Below are 25,251 nucleotides of genomic sequence, written 5' to 3'. Positions count from 1 at the left end.
GAGATTATTTATCTAGTGATCACAGATATTTGAGAAAGACTTGCAAAGCTGTGTGTAAAAATTACATACTCGTAATGAGTCCTTCAGTTTTCTACCACAGACTGTTTCATTTACCCTGACCATGGTTTTAGTTAAGATTTTTGGTTTGCTGAACAATCATAAATTCAAAGCAGCAAACCAAAATGTAAATGTGAAGTGCTACTTGGAACAGTACCAGAAAGTGCCTTTGTACAGAAAGAAAGGATAACAAATTTATTAAAAAGACATATAAAAGACATGGAAATTGGAGTTATTTTAAGTAGAAGCCTATATTTTCCTATGGTAACTTACTGAAGAAATCACTAGGGTGACAATACTGAATTCACCAAGAAGGAGACATTTCTAGTGACAAAGGAATGTTTTAACGCTTACATTAAATTGCAACTATCTAGCAAGTTTACCTACTAGTACAGACTAAATTATGGGGTGGTATTATACTTACTTCTTCAATCAGCATAAGGAATGCAGTATTTCCTGAGAAGCAATTGAATATTATGGTAAGAATATGGTTTGGAGCCAGAAAGATTTGGATTTCAATCCTGGCTTTGACACTTACTCGTTGTGATCTTAGGTAATTATTCTTTCTAGGCCTACCTCAGTGTGTTGTGGGAAGCATTAAATGAGAGGATAAATTCACAGTGTTCAGCAGAGTGACTAGAATATAGTAAAAGTGCTGAAAAATACTATTACCACTGCAGGAAATACAAGTACGAATACTCTGTATTAAATGGCTCATAAAGATGAGACGTACTGCTTTGCTGCTGCTGCTGCTGCTAAGCTGCTTCAGTCATGGCCGACTCTGTGCGACCCCATGGACGGCAGCCCACCAGGCTCCTCCGTCCCTGGGACTCTACAGGCAAGAATACTGGAGTGGGATGCCATTTCCTTCTCTAGATATACTGCTTTAATTATCCTGAATTCTCTATTATTAAGTAATTTTGAAGAAAAGTTTTCTCTAATGACATAAAGTTTACCTTAACAAATGTATGTGACTGCTTCCTGCAATAGGGAGAAAAAAGACATGGAAGATTTATTTACAGCTTTTAACAAGCAGAAATTTTGATTTAATTTAATCTATTTCATCTCATTTTCTTAAATTACCTCCATCAAAACTCTCTCCCAACTCCAAATAAACTAACAATCACCCCCTACCCTCTAAATACATTCCTTTGGAAGATGGAAAAAGAGTAACACGGGAGTTATATTTGTAGGATGATTTGTAGTATCCTTGACTGGATCAGAAAAAGAAAATTCCTGTTGTAGCATTAATTCTTGCTGGTTGGAAATGCTTTCTAGAGAATTTATTATAACAAAATCACTGCACAGTGAAACAATCTGGGGTTTTCAGAGAGTTCACTAAGTTGGGATGTAATTCATTAAGAATCTGGTCGCCGGTGACACATTAATGCCTTTGTCAGTAGAAAGGCTCAGTAAGGACAGTGTTAAATGGTGGTTCTCACAGCAGGGCTGATAACCTTTCATCTGTATCTCACTTTCCCAACAAAACTACGAAAGAAAAACTGCAGAAATGGATATCTGAAGAAACAAAGAACTAAAATGCTGGAGACGACATATTTCATAAAATACTATTTTAAGAGGAGACTGAAAGGTAGTATTAAATTGAAAGATACAATTTAAAATTCTCATTCATGACAGAAAGAAGAGAGGGCCAGAAACTTTTGACTTGGGGTACCTTTCAATACCTCTGGTACACCACAGTAGAGAATTCTCTTTTATCATGGGTTTGTCTAAGTGGCTGGTGTGAATAAATTTATTACAGTTTCTGAAAAGCCACTGAAGAACATGATTACTAGACCTATGGATGGCTATTACATTAAAGATTCTTTAGGGAAAAACCAACCTATGAACATCTGAGTTTAATCATGAATGTAAAAAATAGGTCAACTGCTTTTAAGAATCCATTAAATATCAAGCTCTCACAGTGGATATTTCCTTCCTTTAAATAACAGAATTATAATACAAAGTTATAAACTTATATAGATAACATACATAAATGAATGAAAACACAAAATTATAGGTCAATAATTGCTCTAAGACAAAAATATAAAGTCAGTGTTTTCTTAAGTAAAACTTGCCATTTATTTCCTTGCGGCTGTGCTAGGTCTTGTAGCTACGTGAGGGCTTTCTCTAGTTGTGGTGAGTGGGGGCTACTCTCTAGTTGCTGTGTGTGGGCTTCTTATTGCAGTGATTTCTTTTGTTGCAGAGCACAGGCTCCAGGTGCACGTGGGCTCAGTAGCTGTGGAATGGGCTTAGCTGCCCCACAGAATGTGGGATCTTCCTGAACCAGGGAGCGAACATGTGTTCTCTGCACTGGCAGGTGGATTCTTAACCACTTGAATCACCAAGAAAGTTCTAAAGCCAGTTTTTGGAAAGCATTTGGAAACTGATAAGAAAAAAATAAAACAGACTGTCCCTAAGGCATAAATCAATGAGAATATTGGGTAAAAGCCATCAAAAAGTACATAATTATAGTAATCTTTACCCTTCACAACATTATTTCTCTCTGACTTCATTATAACTGGTAAAGAATCTGCCTGCAATGCAGGAGGCGCAGTTCAATTCCTGGGTCGGGAAGACCCCCGGAGAAGATATAGGTTACCCACTCTAGTATTCTTGGGCTTCCCTGGTGGCTCAGATGGTAAAGAATCCACCTGCAATGTGAGAGACCTGGGTTTGATCCCTGGGTTGGGAAGATCCCCTGAGGGCATGGCAATCCACTCTAGTATTCTTGCCTGGAGAATCCCCATTGACAGAGGAGCCTGGTGGGCTACGGCTCATGCGGTCGCAGAGTCAGAAACGACTGATTGACTAAGCATAGCGCAGCATCAAACCATTCATTCACTCATTAAATATTTATTGAGCATCCACTATGAGTGAGGTGCTGTGTTAGGCACTGATGACAATAGTAAATAAATAGTCCCTGTCCTCTCAAAGATCCTAGTTTAACAGAGGAGAAACTAAAGAAATTCCCCTAACACCTCAGTTTTATCAACTCAAGTTTTTACAATCATAGTATTTTTCACAAAGGTGTTTCTCCATGTAAGGCCTCTACAGAGAGCTCAATAATTACTAGTCACCTGCATCCACAGACTAAGTGGGTAGCTCTATGGAAAACTGGTTTTCATATTTCAAGTTGCAACCTTTAGGAGGTCATGAAATCAGTTTTGACTACAACCAGCTAAAAACAATAAAACAGAAGGTTTAGAACATCAGCGCTGTGTGTTGTAAAGTATTGGTTAATGAAATGTTGGTTTCAGTATGCAGATAGGGCAAGTGGCTTTCTACTTTCCTAAATATAACCCCTCACTCCCCCCAAACACATCCGTAAGCACAGCCATCTGATGTGGAAAGAAAAAGAAATGGCTAGGAATTACAATACTTAAACCATAAAAAATTTGCAGATGACGAACACCAAAGCAGAGCTAATCTAATCTAAAATGTGTGGGAGAGTCGCCTGTAGCAGATTGTGACTGCAGCAGTTTCCCAAAGAAGGTACCTGAAAAAGTTTTAAATGCAGAACACTGGTTTATTCAGAAGTAGGTATCATCTATAATTTTTACTCATGTTTCTTTAAATATGTGCTATTTAATTAACACTGTCTTTATGTTTTTCCCTAAGGCTTTATTTTCTGTAAGACTCTTTATTTTGTTGTTATTATTATTTTTTAAATATTTATTTATTTATTTTGGTTGCCCTGGGTCTTAGTTGGGGCACGTGGGATCTTTGATGCACCATGCAGATCTTTCACTGTGGTGCACGGACTCTCTAGCTGTGTTGCATGGGCTCCAGTGTGCAAGGACTAGAGAGCTGTGGTGTGTGCGCTTAGTTGCTCCATGGTATGTGGTACCTTAGTTCTCCAACCAGGGATATAACACGTGTCCCCCTTGAACTCTGAGGTGGACTCTTAACCACTGGATGACCAGGGAAGTTCCTTTTGTTTTGTTAATCTTATCAGAGTACTTTTCCAAAATGTAGTCTCTGAAAGTTTATTGTAATGAATACTTACATCATTAATTAATCATGCTAATGATATTATTAAGCTTCCCTGGTGGCTCAGATGGTAAAGAGTCTGCCTGCAGTGCGAGAGACCTGGGTTCGATCCCTGGGTCAGGAAGATCCCCTGGAGAAGGAAATGGCAACCCACTCCAGTATTCTTGCCTGGAAAATTTCATGGATGGAGGAGCCTGGCGAGCTACAGTACATGGGGTTGCAAAGAGTCGGATATGACTGAGGGACTTCACTTTAATGATATTACTGTGTCTTTCATTCAGCATTTTAAAGAAGCATTTCCTTGATTCTAACATATTGAAGAACATGATTGCACATAATCATACAATGTATGAATACAGCAAAATTTATAATTTTAACATACTAATCAAAAACTGTTTAATTATCTATTGCTGGACATTTTAAGACACTTCCAGTTTTTACGATAATAAATAATGCTGTGATATACACAAAGAACATAAAACCTTACTTGTTCTCAACAAGCACCTCATTGTTCCTTTAACTAAAATTACTGGATCAATTTTTTAAGGATTTTAACACAAATTACCATATCATTCTCTAGAAGGGATGGTCCATTTTCTACTTAAATGAGATTTCCCATTTAAGGGGACTTCTGCCAACACTTTAAAAACAACAAACAGACCTATGGCAATTTGCATTTCTTTTCTTAGAGGCTGTCCATTACTTCTTTCCACCTTTTTATCTAAAAGAGGAAGATACATTCTCTTGATAAGAGATCTTTAAAAATTAAAGACACGGCTCCTTCTCATGCATAACACAAATATTATTTATAAAGCTCAATATGATATATGGACTTCCCTGGTGGTCCAGTGGTTAACAATCTGCCTGCCAATGGAGGGGACACGGGTTCAATCCCTGGTCCAGGGAGATTCCACATGCCGTGGGGCAACTGTGCGCCACAGCTACTGAGCCCAAGTGCCACAGTGGCCTCAGTTCGCCCCAACTAGAAGAAAGCTAGTGTGCAGCAACAGACACCAAGCACAACCAAAATTAAATGAAAAAGAAAACAGATCTTATGCTTACAGAGCTGACATTCTGTGTTAATTTTAAAACAAAAGCTTGTATATGTACCTCCAATTTTTTCTGGTATTTTTCACATTCCAACTGACACTGTGTGAGATTTCTTGCAGTCTCCTCTTGTAGAAGTTGAGCACGCTCACTTTCAAAAGATTTTATTTTACTTTGATGGAGAAATTCTGTTACTTTGCTTTCTGCACTAAGTTGTAGTTCTCTGTACCTGAAAAAAGAAAACAATTATGACACAATAAAGGAATCTCAATTTATAGAAACATAAGCAGTACTTCTACCTGTTCAATATCCCTATATTATCATTCAGTTAATAACTTTTATTTATTCAGCAAAGCTTTTGTAAATAATTTAGATGGTCGTGTGTATGGAAATATGCTAAGTCTGGGGAAACAAAACATACTGATTAAACTTCCTTTACTGATCTCTTATTTTCATTCTTCCCATTCCAAAATAGCTATTACCTATTATTATTATTTTGCGAGATAAGACATTTAAAATAAAAATGGTAAGAACAAGGTTCAGTTATTACTTAAAATGACTTAATTTCCATATATTTCATAGGCTTAAATCTATAGCATTGTTTCCAACCTTGCTATTTCATTCTAAGTCTAAACAATATTAAATGGAGAAGAATGGCATGAAATATATGCATTAACTTGCAATTCCTGAGACATATATAAAATACATTTTTAAGCTGGTAAATATATATTTGATTTTTATAAGAAAACATAATGTACATATTACAAAGATAAATATATAACAATAAGCAGTCTATTACAAAACAGATAAGAAACATTCTCTTCATTCCATAGGTATAACTAGTAATAAAAACATTTCCATTTAACATATAAATCACTGCATACTGTAGATCTGAAATGCTTCAAGTTGACTATGTTCTAACAAAAAGCAAAACAAAGACATAGTATGCCTTTTCAGGGAGTTATTATGAACCCAATATAATGCTAGATGTTCCTAAAATTCAATTTTTTCAAATATTTATTGAGCTAGTCACCATGCCAGGCAAATATGTATACAGTGGAAGACAATTTTTTTTCCCCTTTGAAGAACTTATGTTTTGGGAGTTCCCTCGTGGTCTAGTGGTTAGGATTCAGCATTTTCATTGCCAGGGCCGGTCTTCAGTCCCTGGTCCAGGGACTGAGACCCTGGTTGGGGAACTGAGATGCCACAAGCTGCGTGGTGTGCCCCCCCCCCCAAAAAAAAAGAACTTAGTTTTCTGGAGAAGAGATGCAAATAAATATGAAAATTCAATAGAACAAGATAAGCGCTTCAATAAGGTAAACCCTAGGTTTGATGGGTACATACAAGAAGAAGAATTAACTCTTTGTGCAGATGTGAGTTTGAGTACACAGCAGGAAGAAGTCCAAGGCGGAAGTTCTCTAGAAGTAGAAACAAGAGTACATGCAGGCCAGAGAAACAGACAGTACAGTCTGTGTTACCCATGGCATCTCATTTAACCCCACAACTCTATTAGGTATTTTGCAGATGAGAAACCAGAGGTTCAGAGATTAATTCATTTCTTTAAGGGGAAGAAGTTCCTGGTAGATTTCAGAAGGGGTCTCAAATCCAGCTATGTCTGACTCCATAGTAATGATCTTTCCACTATTACATAAGAATCTTAGCTGATATTTCTGAAGTCAGATAAACTTTCAAACGTGTTTTAAAGGAAGTCGCTTCACTCTTGTGACAAGAACATTTTAAATATCAGAGAAGACAGGCATTAGATTCTTGCTACAGGCTACTTCACTCTTGGTACTCTTGAATCTTTCTTTATTTTCAAGTATGTTACATTCAGAGTAGTGGAAGCTCCATTCAGGCTTATTGGTACACATCACTTAATACACACCAAGGCTTTAAGGTGACTGTCAGCTTGTGTGTTTAACTTTTTGGGAAGTCCAGGCATTAATTATATACATATATAAAAGAATAGCTAGGTCATATGGTCACTCAGGTTTTAAGCTTTTTGAGGAACTGACAAACTGCTTTTAGTGTGGTTACACATTCTCACCAGCAATTACGAGGGTGGTAAGTCCTCCATATTCTTATCAAAACTTATCATTGTCTCTTTGATTATAGCCATCGTCATGGATATGAAGCAGTAAAACAATTACTTTAGTCAAAAATTTATTAATTAAACAACTTACTGACATGAAAATGCCCTGAATTCCCTGGGGTAAATTGTCATATAAAATATAAATGCATAAAACATGTGAAATCCATACCTATTTGTATGCTACACTATGGGGCATACTAGACCTTATTATTGAAATAAATACTAAGTCATTTGGAATGTGATATTTATCTTTAAAAGAGATTGTTCTGAAAAAATTAAAATGTAAAGTTTGCCTTTTTACGATCCAGGACATTGTGAGTAATTCTGAGGTCAACTTCAAACAGGAAATGAAAGACTTAGCTTTTAGATTACACCTGCTCTTCTTATTCATTATGTGGCATTTGAAAGTTTCTTTTAGCACTATTCACCTTCCCATTTTACTACACAGTTAAGTACAATAGTGATTACCTAAAAATTTGAGGATATTAAGTTTAATAAAATGCCACTTACATGAACCAAATGATAATTCTAAAGGATTCATCTATTCTCATGTCGTTTACACAGTAAAGGAAAATCTGCCTCAAATCATTATGTCTTTGTAATAATAGTTATTATTTTAACTTAAGTTGAACTGTGAAAACACTTTAGAAACATTAGCGCTGCAAAGGCAGTTTCAGTGTGAGGAAGAGATGGTGACCAGGGTACAGGCTGACAATTCAGCTAACTTCCTCCTATTTGTTTTGCTAATATAACCTGTCACATTTTACGCAGTTGACTCAGACTTCTCATCTTCTCCTCTTAATGTGAAACTTTTATTTGAATGAAGGCAATATTATTCATATGTTCGCAAGTTTATGTTTGACATTCTAATTCAGCGTAGTAACCTTAAGAGGTCACATTTCTTACAAAGTTTATCAGCATCTCCAGCTATAGTCACCCCAGGTCCCTAGTTTGACTAGATTAGTCTTTACATTAGCTGGGTTTTTAGTTTGCATAAGACTTACTCATAAATCACACACTACTTTAAGAATAGTACTATAAAGACCTAGAATGAACTGTTTGCTCTTAAGGAATAGTCACTGCAACATACTTTAAGCTGGACAAACAAGGAGAATTTCATCTGTGAAAAGGTGAAAATGAGCAATTAGACAGGGAACAACAGAGTTAACCCATAAGAAATGCTTTCAGCTACAGTGAATAAACTCCAAGCAGCATTGCATATTCTGCAATGCTGAGAAATAACTGCAGGAGAGACATCAAGATAGAATTCTGTCTTCAGAAACAGGAGAGCTCATTGGAACAAAAGCACTAGATAAAACACTAAATAACAACAGATCTGTATAACAATATTTACATCAGCAGTCTTTACATATATACTATGGTGAAAGTTTGCTCATTATACTCTGATGTATTAAGCCAAGCAATGTATGTTTACTCCCATTTCTATCAACAAAGTTATCACGGGTAAGAAGGTCAAAAGTGAAAATGGTAGTCACTCGGTCATGTCCAACTCTGCCCTCTGTCCATGGAATTCTCCAGGCAAGAATACTGGAGTGGGTAGCTGTTCCGTTCTCCAGGGGATTTTCCTGATCCAGGGATCAAACCCAGTCTTCCACATGGCAGGCAGATTCTTTACTGTCTGAGCCACCAACCAGGGAGGCCCAAGAAAGTCAAAGACTGCTATAATTATTAATCTAGTTTTTACTCCAATGAGTAACAGCAGCTGATCTTTGAATTTTTATCCACATAATGTTCATGGCTTCCCAAATATTAAAAGTGGGTGTGGGACTTCTCTGGCAGTCATTGGTTAAGACTTCATGTTTCCACTGCGGGGGCATCGGTTTGATCCCTGGTCAGGGAACTAAGATCTCACATATCCAGTGGTAAGGTTCCTGTAGTTACCAGGATCGATAGGCGGTCCTTCCATTAAGAAATCCTGAGAGCTGGTCTAATTTAGAATGAAGGCAGTGAAGCAGCTGAGGCAAGGCACATACAAGGAAGACTGGTAAAAGAAGCTAAGCAAAGTCATAGGATTTCCAGTTATAGGCAAGTGTTCAGGGAGGGATTTTTAGTAGCTGGGCATCAGTTAGATCAAGTTTTGAGAGGAACTCTGGGTCAATACAGGGAAAATACTTGTGGGGTTTATAAGAATACACGGGAGCAGGAAGTCATGGTTGAACCACTAAATCCTCTGTGTGGGGAGGAGAAATTAATTCTAAACTCCACAAACAAATGGAGCACAGGCTGCTGATGAACTTTCTACATGTGAAAAAACAAAAATAAAACCAAGAAAAGAATAGTGCTCAGAAACAGAGACGGGCCTGAAACTTCAGATAGGGATTACACTGTGGGAAACTGGATTAGCCAGGGACAGAAGCTGTCATCTCTGATTACTAAGAATGAATTTTGTTTACACGGGTGGGACATCAATCTCTTTTCACTCTGGTGTTTCAGGTCCTTCCTTCTTATTCTTTCAACAGGCTTCACTGAGTTGATGTTCAGTTTCCTTTGAAGTATTCATTTTGGCTGAGCTGATAACTAATCTGTACCTTTACTTTCTATGCCTCCTATGGGGATAAAACTCATTTCCATTCTGTTTAGAGAGAATTTTGGTTGTGCTTCTAGACCAGTTCCACTTGTAATACTAGCCTTGAACCACATGCTGAAAATGCTCTGGATGAGTCATTGACAGTTAACCAAGCCTTCCGAATCATTCTGCTAATTAAGAATTGAGGAAAAACACACACACACAAACCTGTTCATTTGGATTTTCTGCTTCTGTGAACTGAGAAAAAGCTAATTATCTTAGGTTAAAGATACTAAACTATTGGTTTTTCAATTATCCCTAAAGGTTTTCTTGCTCTCAATAATATCTATCTGTATATCTATATTTATAGATCTGTATCTAATCTTGTATTAACTAATATTATTTGTTGTTGGTGTTCAGTCACTAAGTTTCGTCTGACGCTTTGTCACCCTGTGGACTGCAGCATGGCAAGCTTCCCTGTACTTCACTATCTCCCAGACTCTGCGCAAACTCATTTCCATTGAGTCACTGATGCCATCCAACCATCTTGTCCTCTGACGTCCCCTTCTCCTCCTGCCCTCAATCTTTCCCAGCATCAGGGTCTTTTCCAATGAGTTGGCTCTTCATATCAGGTGAACAAAGTATTGGAGCTTCAGCATCAGTCCTTCTAAGGATATGCATTTAAATATGTAGTATTCTATCAATTACATATTTAAAGCATGAGTATGGAGTAAGCTTTTTATTTTCTCTTTCAAATAGGCTGTTTTATATAGGGTTAACTTTCTATTAACCAGAATATTTCCTTTTGTGTGTGTGTGAGTGTGTATGTGGGTGTGGGCAGGCCACATGGCATGCAGGATCTTAGTTCCCTGACCAGGGATTGAACCTATGCCCCTGCAATGGAAGCATGGAGTTTTAACCACTGGACCACCAGGGAGGTCCCAACCAGAATATTTCATTCCACAACATTTAATTCATTTAAAAATATTTACTGTGTATTTAAGTGTGTCAGGTTCTATTAGGATACCAGAGAAGCACAAATTGCATTACTACTCTAAGAAGCTCACATTATAATGATGCGAGGAAGGCAAACAAATGTAAAGTGATATGGTAATAAATTATAATAATAATAATAGAGTAGGGGAAATATGCAGATGTCAGCGATGGTGTTATTTTAAAGGGGTTGGGAGGAGAAGGTGGTATTTGAGCAAAGACATGTATGCCAGAGTTTACCAAAACCTGTATTTCAGAACCAAAGTGATTAATAAAAAAATATATATACTGGCCATGCATCATATTCAAGACTTTAAAAGAATAAAGACTTTTTCTTTTTAAAGAAGAGATACAATGTCAAACACATGAAGACAATAGAAGTCTTTCACAATGATTTGAAACTTGGTATCTTAAACCAGTAGTCAAAATTACCTACTCAAACCATACTAATGTATTTACTAGACAGTCTCAGCTATACAAATTGTAAATAAAACAAAGAGAATTAAATTTTTAACAAATGCACCAGTGACATCAGGATAAGTGCTACTACTTCATAGGGCTGGGAATAGACACTTATGTAAATGAACAATTTGATCACTGTTTAAGAAATACTTTGGATTTACTTTTATTCTGAGATGATCTATAAGCCACATGAGAAATGTCTTCTCATCATTTATTCAAAATGGCTTTACAATTTTTGTGTTGATTATACAAATAATAGATTTATCATAGAATTTTGGCAAATATGGAAAACAGAAAAAATGTCAATCATAAGCTTATAATGATAACTGTTTATATTTTCATATTGCTCCTTCTTCTCTGCACAAGTAAATATTTTCAAGGTTTTAATTTTTTTTAATTAATTTTTTTATTGAAGGATAATTGCTTTATAGAATTTTGTTGTTTTGCTGTCAAACCTCAACATGAATCAGCCATAGGTATATATATATATCCCCTCCCTTTTGAAACTCCCTCCCTTCTCCCTCCCCAACCCACCCCTCTAGGTTGATACAGAGCCCCTGTTTGAGTTTCCTGATCCATACAGCAAATTCCCACTGGCTACCTATTTTACATACGGTAATGTAAATTTCCATGTTACCCTCTCCAAGCATCTCGCCCTCTCCTCCAATCTCCCCATGCTCATAAGTCTATTCTCTATGTCTGTTTCTCCATGGCTGCTCTGTAAATGAGTTCTTCAGTACCATTCATCCAGATTCCATATTTTTGTGTTAGAATACAATATTTATCTTTCTCTTTCTAACTCACGTCACTCTGTATAATAAGCTCTATGTTCATCCACCTCATCAGAACTGTCACAAATGTGTTCCTTTTTATGGCTGAGTAATATTCCATTGTGTATATGTACCACTACTTTTTCACCCATTCAGCTCCTGATGGACATCTAGGTTGCTTCCATGTTCTAGCTATTGTAAACAGTGCTGCATAGGATACATGTATCTTTTCCAATTTTGGTTTCCTCAGGGTATGTGCCTAGGAGTTGGACTGCTGAGTCATATGGTGGTTTTATTCCTAGTTTTTTTTAAAAGAATCTCCATACTGTCTTTCATAGTGGCTTTATCAAATTACATTCCCACCAACAGTGTAAGAGCAGTTCCTTTTCTCCACACCATCTCCAGCATTTATTGTTTGTAGACTTTTTGATGATGGCCATTCTGACTGGTGTGAGGTGATATTTCATTGTACTTTTGATTTGCATTTCTCTAATAATGAGTGATGTTGAGCATCTTTTCATGTGTTTGTTAGCTACCTGTATGTCTTCTTCAGAGAAATGTCTGTTTAGGGATTTTTCTCACTTTTTGATTGGTTTGTTTTTCTGGCATTGAGTTGTATGAGCTGCTTGTATATTTTGGTAATTAATCCTTTGTCAGTTGTTTCATTTGCTATTATTTCTCCCATTCTGAGGGTTGTCTTTTCAACTTGCTTATAGTTTCCTTTGCTGTGCAAAAACTTTTAAGTTTAATCAGGTCCTACTTGCTTACTTTCGTTTTTATTTCTGTTACTCTAGGAGGTGGGTCAGAGGATCTTGCTTTGATTTATGTCAAAGTGTTTTGCTTATGTTTTCCTCTAAGAGGTTTATAGTTTCTGGTGTTACATTTAGGTCTTTAATGCATCTTGAGTTTATCTTTGTGTATGGTGTTAGGAAGTGTTCTAATTTCATTCTTTTGCATGTAGCTGTCCAATTTTCCAAGCACCATTTATTGAAGAGGCTGTTTTTGCCCTATTGTGTATTCTTGCCTCCTTTGTCAAAGATTAAGGTATCTGTAAGTGTAAGGGCTTTCTATCTTGTTCCATTGGTCTAAATTTCTGTTTTGGTGCCAGGAATATACTGTCTTGATGACTGTAGCTTTGTAGTATAATCTGAAATCAGGAAGGTTGATTCTTCCAGCTCCATTCTTCTTTTTTAGGACTACTTTGGCTATTTGGGGTCTTTTGTGTTTCCATATGAATTGTGAAATTTTTGTTCTAGTTCTGTGAAAAATGCCACTGGTAACTTGATAGGGATTGCACTGAAACTGAATATTGTGTTTGGTAGTATAGTCATTTTCACAATATTGTTGTAAAAATGCCAGAAAAACAAACAACCCAATCAAAAAGTGGAAAAAAGACCTAAACAGACATTCCTCCATTGTTCCTACCCAGGAACATGGAATATCTCTCCATCTATTTATGACATCATTGATTTCTTTCATTAGTGTCTTATAATTTTCTGTGTACAGTTCTTTTGTAGCCTTAGGTAAGTTTATTCCTAGATATTTAATTCTTTTTGCTGTAATGGTGAATAGGATTGATTCCTTAATTTCTCTTTCTGATTTTTCATTGTTAGTATATAAAAATACAAGTGATTTTTGTATATTGATTTTGTATCCTGCAACACTGCTAAATTCACTGATTAGCTCTACTAAGTTTTTGCTACTATCTTTAGGGCTTTCTATGTACAGTATTGTGTCATCTGCTAAGAGCTGTACTTCTTTTCCGATCTGGATTCCTTTTATTTCTTTTTCTTCTCTGATTGCTATATTAGGACTTCCAAAACTATGTTGAATAATAGTGGTGAAACTAGACATCCTTGTCTTGTTCCTGATCTTACGGGAAATGCTTTCAGTTTTTCATCATTGAGAATAATGTTTGCTGTAGTCTTATCCTATATGGCTTTTACTATGTTGAGGTAGGCTATGCCCAGTTTTTGAAGAGTTTTCATCATAAATGAGTGCTGAATTTTGTCAAAGGCTTTTTCTGTATCTATTGAGATTATCATACGGCTTTTGTCTTTCAATTTGTTAACATGGTGTATCACACTGATTGATTTGTATGTATTGAAGAATCCTTGCATTTCTGGAATAAACCCAACTTGATTATGGTGTATGAGCTTTTTGGTGTGTTCCTGAATTCTGTTTGCTAAATTTTGTTAAGGATTTTTGCATCTATGTTCATCAGTGATATTGGCCTGTAGTCTTCTTTTTTTGTGTCTGGTTTTGGAATCAGGGTGATGGTGGCCTCATAGAATGAGTTTGGACATATTCCTTCATCTGCAATTTTTTGAAAGAGTTTTAGAAGGGTAGGCATTAGCTCTTCTCTAAATGTTTGATAAAATTATTTTGTGAAGCCATCTGGTCCTGGGCTTTTGTTTTTTGGAGATTTTTGATCACAGCTTCAATTTCACTGCTTGTAATTGGGTTGTTCATAATTTCTATTTCTTCTTGGTTCAGTCTTGGAAGACTGAACTTTTCTAAGAATCTGTCAATGTCTTCAGGTTACCCACTTTATTTCCATATAACTGTTCAGAAAAGTCTCTTAAATTCCTCTGCACTTCTGCATTGTCTTTTGTAACCTCTCCTTTTTATTTCTAATTTTGTTGATTTGATTCTTCTTTCTTTCTTTCTTGATGAATCTGGCTAAAGGTTTGTCAATTTTGCTTATCTTCTCAAAGAACCAGCTTTTAGTTTTATTAATCTTTACTATTGTTTCCTTCATTTCTTTTTCTTTTATTTCTGTTTGGATCTTTATGATGTCTTTCCTTCTACTAATTTTGGGTTTTTTTTTTTTTTTTGTTCTTCTTTTCCCAGTTGTTTTAGGTGCAAAGTTAGATTGTCTATTTGATGTTTTTCGTGTTTCTTGAGGTAGGATTGTACTGCTATAAACTTCCCTCTTATAATTGCTTTTGCTGCATCTCATAGGTTTTGAGTTCTCATGTTTTCATTGTCATTTGTTTCTAAAAATTTTTTGATTCCCCTTTTGATTTCTTCAGTAACTGGTTGGTTATTTAGAAACGTGTTGTTTAATCTCCATGTGTTTGTGTTTCTTACAGTTTTTTTCTTGCAATTGATATCTAGTCTCATGGTATTGTGGTAGGAGAAGATGCTTGATACGATTTCAATTTTCTTAAATTTACTGAGGTTTGATATATGACCCAAGAATTGGCCTATTCTGGAGAATGTCACATGTGCGCTTGAGAAGAAGGTGTAGTCTTCTGCATTTGGATGGAATGGCCTGAAGATAACAATGAGATCCATCTCATCTAATGTATCATTTAAGATTTGCGTTTCCTTACTAATTTTCTGTTTTGATGATCTGTCCATTGGTGTGAGTAGGGTGTTAAAGTCTCCTACTATTATTGTGTTACTGTCAATTTCTCCTTTTATGTCTGTTAGTGTTTATCTTATGTGTTGAGGTGCTCCTTATGTTAGGTGCATAGATATTTACAATCATTATGTCTTCCTCTTGAATTGATCCCTTGATCATTATGTAGTGTCCTTCCTTATCACTTGTAATCTTTATTTTAAGGTCTATTTTTTCTGATATGAGGGTTGCTACTCCAGCTTTCTTTTGCTTCCCATTTGCATGGAATATATTTTTCCATCCTCTCATTTTCAGTCTATGTGTCTTGAGGTCTGAAGTGGGTTTCTTGTAGACAGCATATATATGGGTCTTATTTTTGTGTCCATTTAGCCAGTCTATCTTCTCGTTGAAGCATTTATCCATTTACATTTAAAGTAATTACTGACATATATGTTCCTATTGCCATTTTAATTGTTTAGGGTTGATTTTGTAGATCATTTTTCTTCTCTTGTATTTCTGGACTACATAAGTCCTTTTAACATTTGTTGTAAAGCTGGTTTGGTGGTACTGAATTCTCTTAACTTTTGCTTGTCTTAAAAGCTTTTTATTTCTCCATCAATTTTGAATGGGATCCTTGCTGGGTACAGTAATCTTGGCTGTAGGTTTTTCCCTTTCTGTACTTTAAATATACCTTGCCATTCCCTTCTGGCCTGCAGAGTTTCTGCTGAAAGATCAGCTGTTAAGCATATGGGGCTTCCCATGTATGTTACTTGTTGCTTTTCCCTTGCTGCTCTTAAGTCTTTCTTTGTGTTTAGTCTGTTAGTTTGATTAGTGTGTGTCCTGGTGTGTTTCTCCTTGGGTTTATCCTGCATGGGACTCTTTGTGCCTCTTGGACTTGACTGTTTCCTTTTCCATGTTGGGGAAATTTTCAACTATAATCTCTTCAAAAACTTTCTCATACCCTTTTTTTTTTCTCTTCTTCTTGGACTTCTTCAGATCTATAATTCGAATGTTGGTGTGTTTAATATCGTCCCAGAGGTCTCGGCGACTATCCTCAGTTCTTTTCATTCTTTTTACTTTATTCTGCTCTTCATAAGCTATTTCCAACATTTTATCTTTCAGCTCACTGATTCATTTTTCTGCTTCAGATATTCTGGTATTGATTCCTTCTAGAGTATTTTTAATTCCAGTAATTGTGTTGTTTATCTCTGTATGTTTATTCTTTAATTCTCCTAGATCTTTGTTAATTGATTCCTGCATTTTCTCCATTTTGTTTTCAAGGTTTTTGATCATCTTTACTATCATTATTCTGAATTCTTTTCAGGTGGTTTGCCTATTTGCTCTTCATTTATTTGGACTTCTGTGTTTCTAGTTTGTTTCTTCATTTGTGTAGTATTTCTCTGCCTTTTCATTATTTTTTTTTACCTCACTTGAAGTCTCCTTTTCCAAGGCTTCAAGGTTGAATTCTTTCTTCCTTTTGGTTTCTGTCCTCCTAAGGTTGGTCCAGTGGTTTGTGTAAGCTTTGTACAGGGTGAGATTTTTGTGCTTTTTGTTTGCTTGTTTTTCCTCCGATGGGCAAGGCTGAGTGAGGTGGTAATACTGTCTGCTGGTGATTGGGTTTGTATTTTTGTTTTGTTTGTTGCTTAGATGAGGTGTCCTGTACAGGGTGCTACTGGTGGTTGGGTGATGTGGATCTTGTTTTCAGGTGGTTTCCGTTGTGTGAGTTCTCACTATTTGAAACTCCCTAGGGTTAGTTCTCTGGTAGTCTAGGGTCTTGGAGTCAGGATCCCACTCCAAAGGCTCAGGGCTTGATCTCTGGTCAGGAACGAAGATTCCACAAGTGGTTTGTTATGGCGTTAAGTGAGATTAAAACAAATATCCAAAAACGAGAAACCAAAGATGAACCCCAGACAAATGGCAGTTACAAAATCAGGCAAATAATAATTACAATAATGGAATATACACATATACACCCATGAGCAAAGTCAAAACAGTCCAACAAAAATAAATTAAAGCAGATTGACCTGGCAAATAAAGGAAATAAAGAATTATATTTATCAGTTAAGAACAAAACTAAAACACAAACTGGAAGATTTTAATTTTAATTCTGTATCACATCCAGTCTTAGGGAAAGACTTCAAATATTAGAAGTAAACATTTGCTTGCTCAGTTGCTTCAGTCATGTCCAATTCTCTGCGACCCTATGGATTATAGCCCACCAGGCTCCTCTGTCCATGTGATTTTTCAGGCAAGATTACTGGAGTGGGTTGCCATTTCCTTCTCCAAGGGATCTTCCTGATCCAGGGATTGAATCCACATCTCTTTATGTCTCTTGCATTGGTAGACGGGTTCTTTACCACCAGTGCCACCTGGGAAGCCCCAAGTAAAGACTAAAGACCTCCTATTTACCACTTTTCTGTGCATCTTCTTTGAGGTTTTCTTTTTTCTTTTTAAGCAATACATGTACACAGAAGGATATATCAATCTACTTTTATTATTTTTTTTAATGGCAGCATGTCACATACACTCTGTAAACTATTTTTCATCTAAGAATATGGGGATCTTTCCATGCCTCTACCTCATTCTTTCCATTTTCTATGTAGCAGATCACAATGTGGACATAATCATTTAATTAATTCCCAAATTCATTTATTTTATACTAAACTTATGACCAGTTAGATTATTTCCAATTTTTTTTTATTATACAGAGTGCTTCAAAGATGATTTTAAATAATGCCTCCAGTTCATGAGTGAATGTTTCTCTAAGAAAGATCATGAAGTGGAACTGCTGAGTCAAAGGATTTTAAAGTTTAAGAGATACTGCCCTCCCAAGTGGCAGTATCAATTAAAAATGGTCCCACAGGTGTATGAAACATGGTTTCTCACCAATTTTTTATCTTATCATATATGTACATTCTATATGTAAATCACACCCTCATATCGAATTTGCTATCCTTTCCCCCCTCAATAGAATGTAAAAATCTTCCTATGCTATTAAATCCCCCTTTTAAGTGTTATTTTTATTGGCCCCATAATTTTCCATTCTTAATTATTCCTCGATTGTCAAGATATTTAGCCCTTCCCCAGTTTCTCACTTCATTTTTTATACTAATAGTAGTGCCCAGTTTATTCACCCACCCAAAGCAATGAGTTTTACTCTAAGTATGATTTTCCAAAAACAAATACATCTTTGAAGGAAGAAAGCTCTTACAATTAAAGGCTACTCTAAGGATTGTGCTAAAAAGTAACTATACTTTTATATACTTTTAACTATACTAACTATACTGAGCGATGACTGAACAGTTGGGAAAAGCATTGTATGAGCCCCAAAAGTGCTTACTTTGTGGAGGATATAATCATTCAGATCCATACATTCTATTGTGTTTGTTTAAAAAATACAAGCTTGATTCATTACTTACATACATATTTAGACATGTATTATAAATATAGCCAAAATCACATAAGAACATGAAAAGTGTGCATCCTGGTGAAATGGTATTATTGTAGGTAACAATATCTGGGAGATGTGAAAGGCTGGAAAAAAAGTTGTTTTTACATTATGTGGTTTGACTTAAAAGTAATTTTTAAAGGCAACTAAAAAATGTTTGATATGAGCAATTTAAAAAATGTAAACTTAAGCACCCTCCATTTAAATAATTATGGCTGACATATATTTTACTTCTCAAAATTGAAGTGTTTATTTATTAGCCAAATAAGGGATGAAGTACATTATATCAGTTTAGTTTTTTAATATCCTGAAAACACTTGAAAGATCTCTGAAGCCAGAAATAAGCACTCCTGCTGTACCAGACCCAATCTCCAATTTCTAATTTGTTATTTAAAAAAGGAAACAGAGGCTTCCCTGGCTGCTCAGTGTTAAAGAATCCACCCGCCAATGCTGGAGACAAGGGTTTGATCCCTGGTCTGGTAAGATCCCACATGCCATGGAGCAACTAAGTCCATGTGCCACAACTACTGAGCCTGTGCTCTAGAACCTGGGAACCACAACTATTGAGGCCACATGCTGCAATGGCTGAAGCCCTGGAGTCTGTGCTCTGCAACAAGAGAAGCCACTGCAACGAGAACCTGCACACTGCAATAGAGAGCAGCCCCCACTCTCTGCAAGCAGAGAAAAGCCAGGCAGCAACAAAGACCCAGCACAGCCAAAAATAAATAAATGAGTAAAATTACTAAAAAAAAAAAAAAAAGCAAACAGGCTTCCCTGGTGGTACAGTGGGTAAGAATCCACCTGCCAATGCAGGGGACATGGGCTTTGGTCGGGGAAGATTCCACATACCATTGAACAGCTAGGCCCGTGAGCCACAACTACTGAGCCCACATTCTAGAGCCTGCGAGCTGCAACTACTGAGCCTGTGTGTGGCAACTACTGAAGCCTGTGTGCCTTGCACACCCCAGTGCAACCAAAAATATATTTAAAGAGCAAACAAAGAAAACCCAAAATTTTATGTAGTTTTATACATTCCAAATTAATGTACATTTATATACACATTTATATTTATACATATTGATATCACAACTTATAAGTGAATTTTCAAAGGAGGATTTGTCAAATATCTACAGGTTTTTCTTTATAAATAACATCATATCACTACATGTTTAATATTTAAATATATAGTTATACTCTTCAATTATATCAATATATATATATCAGTTGGAAAGGTGAGTATACCAAAATCTTGTGTTATTCAGATTACATACCAACTAGCTACCCTGTAATATACCGATCCAGAGGGAAGTGTCTGTTTTCTAATTGAGAATTGCTGTTTGTAAAGGAAAGAAATCTACTGATAGGACCATGTTGCCCATGTGAAAGTTCTAAAGGTCAAAAACATGCTTAGAACCATGAATATATCTGAAATTGCATTCTTTTCATTGACATTAAAATGAAAAATGTAATTTTAGAGATTTTACTTTTATACATTACTGCTACCTATTGTTCTACTAACTGTTCTCTTTCATTCTTTTGTGTTCTCAATATTATAAAATTTTAAAATATATACTTAGATACTGAATCCAAACTATTTTCAGCGAAAATCAGAAGAGTAGTTTAAAGATACACATATTATGTTACAGAGAAACAGAACTCTAGTAACTCTGGTCATTTCAAGTGTGAAATTTTCTAAACTGAAAAAGAAAAAAAAGCAGGTAGTAAAAACTTACAAAACAACTATCAGTATTACAACAATGATTATTATAGGACATGAGAAAGGAATTTAAAAGGCGTTTGCGTATTTGTCCAAATGTTTCTGCCATTAAGATGATTTTTTCAACAAGTCCACGTCTCAGCTGTAATACTACATCTGTCATTTTTGGCTTACAAGCTAATTCTTCAATGAATGTGAGAGAGCTTCTTTTGCTGAGTTAAAAACGCTGAGTATGTTTAACAACTGTACCATGGATTTATAAGAATTTCAAGCATGCATTAAGAGTAATTCAATGCATCTATCATATCATGATCAAATAAAATATGTAATGTCATTAATAAACAATATGTAGTAATATTTGGCCATCTATAAAGGCAAAAAATTGGTACCAGGTATGTGAAGATAGATAAAAGTAAGTACTTAAGTGAAACAAATATAACGAAAGGAATGCTGCCTTAAAATAACTCAAAGCATGCATGAGATAAAATTAGAGTAAAATATTTTATAACAGTATTTGAATGTGTAGCTGTTTTCTCTTTTGTGGCAACATGACAACACTTAAAATTCAACTTCAATCATCCTCTGAACTAAGAGTATTTATTACATCAGTGCATTGGAGTACTCAAAACTATTTCATGCTGCTTTCAATATAGGCTTTTTAATGTAGTGTGAAGCTACATTAAAGAAAAAAAATCAGAACATTAAAAAGTCAAATCTAAAAATAGTTATATAGTTTGTTTTATGTATTTTCCTCTCAATTTTGTTGTGAGCCTAAAACTCCTTTAAAAAAATGGTGTCTTAAAAATAAAAAGTCTTAAGAAAAAACACTTTTGGGGTGAGCTTTTATGAAGAACAGTGTCAGGTATGAACAGTAGCAGAATGTAGGCTAATCATGGTTTTGCCCCATTTTCCCCCAAGATATAGGGTAAAGAATGGAAATCAACTTATTACAGCTAACACACAAAGTACTGTATAAGGCAAAATGGAAAATAAAGGTCATTTATTTAGGCAAACTTCCTATTAACAGGCAAAATCTACAACTTAACTTATATAAACGTGTTTTGAAAATAGGCTAAAGGAGCCAACCATCAGCATTGCCTCTGGAACCTGTAAGAATTCAGATGCCATGGCTCCATCTCTGAGGACAGACTTGGGACTGTTGAGTTTAAGCTGACTAAACGAGCAAATATACGTGAAAAGCATACAACAGTGCCTTGTACGATTAAAATACAAGTTATTCTAGTTACTCAAGTTTAATGTATCTCTGGATTCTTAGGATCTAGTGTATCAGGTGATATGTAATAAGCTCTTAATGACTCTTTAATATGAGTCTGAATAAACAGACTCATATTAACCATTTTAGGTGTTACAAAACTGAAATTAAGTAGGTCCAAGCCAGGATAGAAAACACCAAAGTATCATAAACGAATCTGATGAGTGACAATCTTTCCTGAAATATGACAAAACGAGTGAATTAACATGACTATTTCCAGGTTTGGATGTCAGTTTAAGATAAAAACAAATTACAGGAAGTGAAGGGACAAAAAAAAAAAAAACAAAAAAAAACAAAATGATAGGATAGGTAGGAATGAGCTACAAGAAAGATGAAAGTTTCTAAAAATGTAGTTTACCTAATGACTAAGGTGGTAGATGGAGACGTGACAACATTCAAAAAATATTTTTAAAACAGAAATGCAAATGGAGCAAAGTTTGTGTGATATGATAGCATATAGCATGATACATCTAGGTTCTATAATGATTAAAATTGTTGCAAAATGGACACAAGGTTTAAAAAATACAAGTGCAACTCACTAGCCTACCCACAAGAATATCTATCATGAGGGCATGTAAAACAGACATGAAGAAGAAAAACAAAACACAATAATGAGAAGAACGAAATCACTCTGTTATGTCTACTTTCTCCTCTCTAAAGTTCTCTCCTTAGACTTAGTGGACTAAATAATTGCTTACCAGTTTTCCTACACAATACTACCTCAGGATTTTCAAACAAGTGGATATACAATAAAATATCATGCCTGTTAGCATAGAAGAATCATGCTATGATTCTTCTATGGCTGTCTGTCAAATACTTATAAAATTTCAGAAAATCTCTGCATACTGAGGTATTTATTTAAGTGTCTACTTATGGCTAATAAATACATCAGGATGAAAGTGTAATAATAAAGTATTTAATATAATCAAATAAAATAAGTATTAATTGAATGAAAAAAAATAAACATTTAAAAATCTCACATTAGTACTATAAAGAAATGCTTTCTCTCCTTAAATATTTCCTGGAGCCCCATCACCTCTCTCCCTACACTTTTCCTGTACCCTTCCAGCCCAGGAAGTGTTTAAGTTCCTTCTCATGAGGCTGGGGGAAAAGTGTGAAAATGTTAGTTGCTCAGTTGTGTCCAGCTCTTTGTGACCCCATGGACTATAGCCTGCCAGGCTCCTCTGTCCACGGATTCTCCAGGAAGGAATACTGGAGTGGGTAACCATTTCCTTCTACAGAGGATCTTCCCAATCCAGGGATTGAACCCATGTTTCCTATACTGCAGGCAGATTCTTTACTGTCTGAGCCACCAGGAAAGCCCCAGGCTGGAAGAAGGTTGGCACTTTTATTAGATTCCGTTGCCTCTTCCTTTTTTCTTACTTGTTATTGTAACCAAGACCCAAAGCCTCTACTTTCTAATATTAGGCTAGAAGGAGGCTTGTGATCAAAAGTCAGAGATGAGGGACTTCCCTGGTGGTGCAGTGCCTAAGACTCTGCACTCCCAATGCAGGGGGCCCAGGTTCAATCCCTGATCAGGGAACTAGACCCCACACACCACAACCAAGAGTTCACATGCCACAACTGAGCTCACATGCCACAACTAAAAAGAGCCCACATATCACAACTAAGACCTGACACAGCCAAATAAATACAGACTTAACAAATCAGTCAGAGATGAACCCTAAAGGATTTTACTGTAAGAAAACTTGAACTGGCATGACTCTTGTCAACAAGTGTATAGATCACTACAAAGGAACAAAGCTCAATAATTTAGTGTCTTATGTTTGTATTTGCTATCCATGTATACATATTTTTTTTCACTTAATCATCTCTAAAACTAACACAGAGTTGTGGATTACTCTCTTGTTAGAGATAAAGAAACTGAGACTTGAAAAAGTTAATAACTTGCCCAAGTCAGTAACAAAGCTGGAAATTGCACCCAGATCTGCCTCAAATTTCTGGGCTCTTCTCTTGGAACATCCTGTGTCCAAGAGAGAAAAAAATTCAAATGAAAGTAAGTGTGTACCAAAAAGACATACTCAAACTCTAGCAACACACTGTTGGCAGGTTAGTGTGGACAGACATGACTATAGAAAGAAGACTGCAGAGACAAAGTTGAAAGAGAAGATAAAACAGGCTAGGGCTATTCATGGAAAGAATCAAACACACAGTGGTTCCTCATGGGCAGAGTAAACCTGGGTTTAGGTGTGGAGTTTAAGGAGGCTCAGGTCATTAAAGGTATTATGGATGTCCTAGAAGGCAGGCTTCCCTGGTGGCTCAGACAGTAAAGCGTCTGCCTACAATGTGGGAGACCTGGGTTTGATCCCTGGGTTGGGAAGATTCTCTGGAGAAGGAAATGGCAACCCACTCCAGTACTCTTGTCTGGAAAATCCCATGGACGGAGGAGCCTTGTAGGCTATGGTCTATGGGGTTGCAAAGAGTCAGACATGACTGAGCGACTTCACTTTCACTTTCTTTCTAGAAGGAAGTCTAGAGAGAAAAGTTACTTCTCTTGCTTTAGACAAAGTTGGTTCCCTGCCCACCATCACCTATAGTACAGGTGTGAATGTAAGATGAGGCCTTTCCCTCAAAAACCATCCTGAAAGCAAAGGGTCACTTTTTCTTTGAGTTTTTATAATATCCTTTTCATTGAAAATTCTCTAAATAACTTTACTTTGAAATGTAAAACACTGTGTAGGAAGGGCACACTGGCTTGTAAAGACCATAATCAACGCAAATTTTGATGCTGATACTGTCTTCTTGAAGGAATCAATAAATATAGAGGCAAAGACATTCAACACATTTAGTAATTATTTCTGGGATGCTGCCTTACAACCAAAGCAGATGTCAAAAATTATCTTACAAATGAAACATAATCAATCACGTGGTGGAGATCACAAACACACCAAAAGAACAAATGGAAAAAAAAAAACCTTTTGGAAAGGGTACTGTGGCAAAAGATGAAAATTTGGCAACAGTATCATCTAAGGATTCCAAAAATGAAAAAATACAAAAAGCAGTGCAGATGATATTTTGGAAAGCCATTTTAATTGACTCAAAAAGTATATCAAGTGATACTGAAGGTTCATGTGATGAGACTAAAGTACTCTTTTATAAACTGCAATTTTAAATATTTACATTTAATTAAATTAAGCAAGGATTCTAAAGCTAGATTGCAATGGATCCACAACTGCCCCTTACTACCTATGTCTCAGTTTCCATAGTTACAAAATGTTAATAATTATAGTTATTTCATCATGTTATGAGGATTAAGTGAGCTTACACCAGAAAAATGCTTAAAATTGTGGTGGTATAGTAAACGCAAAGTATTTGTTGAATGAAATTAAATACTCAAGATCGCCAACCCTTTTTCTAAAACCAAACAAAAACAGGCCTCTCATGGATAAAATGATAGGTGACCTTACATGCTTTCCTGGCAAACAAACTGTAGTTTTCAATCTGGCCTACATGTTGTACTATGTTTCACATGAACCATAAAATATTCTAATTACTTGAAATACAA

The 25,251-nt window shown here is 35.9% G+C and overlaps 1 protein-coding gene across 4 annotated transcripts in view; it reads right to left on the bottom strand.

Moving 5' to 3' along the window:
* Positions 1–25,251, bottom strand: part of PIBF1 (progesterone immunomodulatory binding factor 1) — a 230,826-nt gene that overhangs the window by 95,297 nt on the left and 110,278 nt on the right. For all 4 annotated transcript variants that reach the window (XR_011259599.1, XM_069602323.1, XM_069602324.1 and 1 more), the window contains one exon: positions 5,161–5,326. Coding sequence is in view for 3 of the 4 variants with exons in the window: in XM_069602323.1 (XP_069458424.1) it covers positions 5,161–5,326 (166 nt within the window). In the remaining variant the exon portion in view is untranslated. The remainder of the gene's footprint in view (positions 1–5,160; positions 5,327–25,251) is intronic.

This window comes from Ovis canadensis, chromosome 10 (genome assembly GCF_042477335.2).
Source record: "Ovis canadensis isolate MfBH-ARS-UI-01 breed Bighorn chromosome 10, ARS-UI_OviCan_v2, whole genome shotgun sequence".
Lineage (NCBI taxonomy): Eukaryota > Metazoa > Chordata > Mammalia > Artiodactyla > Bovidae > Ovis > Ovis canadensis.
Note: the sequence above shows the minus strand (reverse complement) of the source record. Positions and strands in the feature narration are given on the sequence as shown.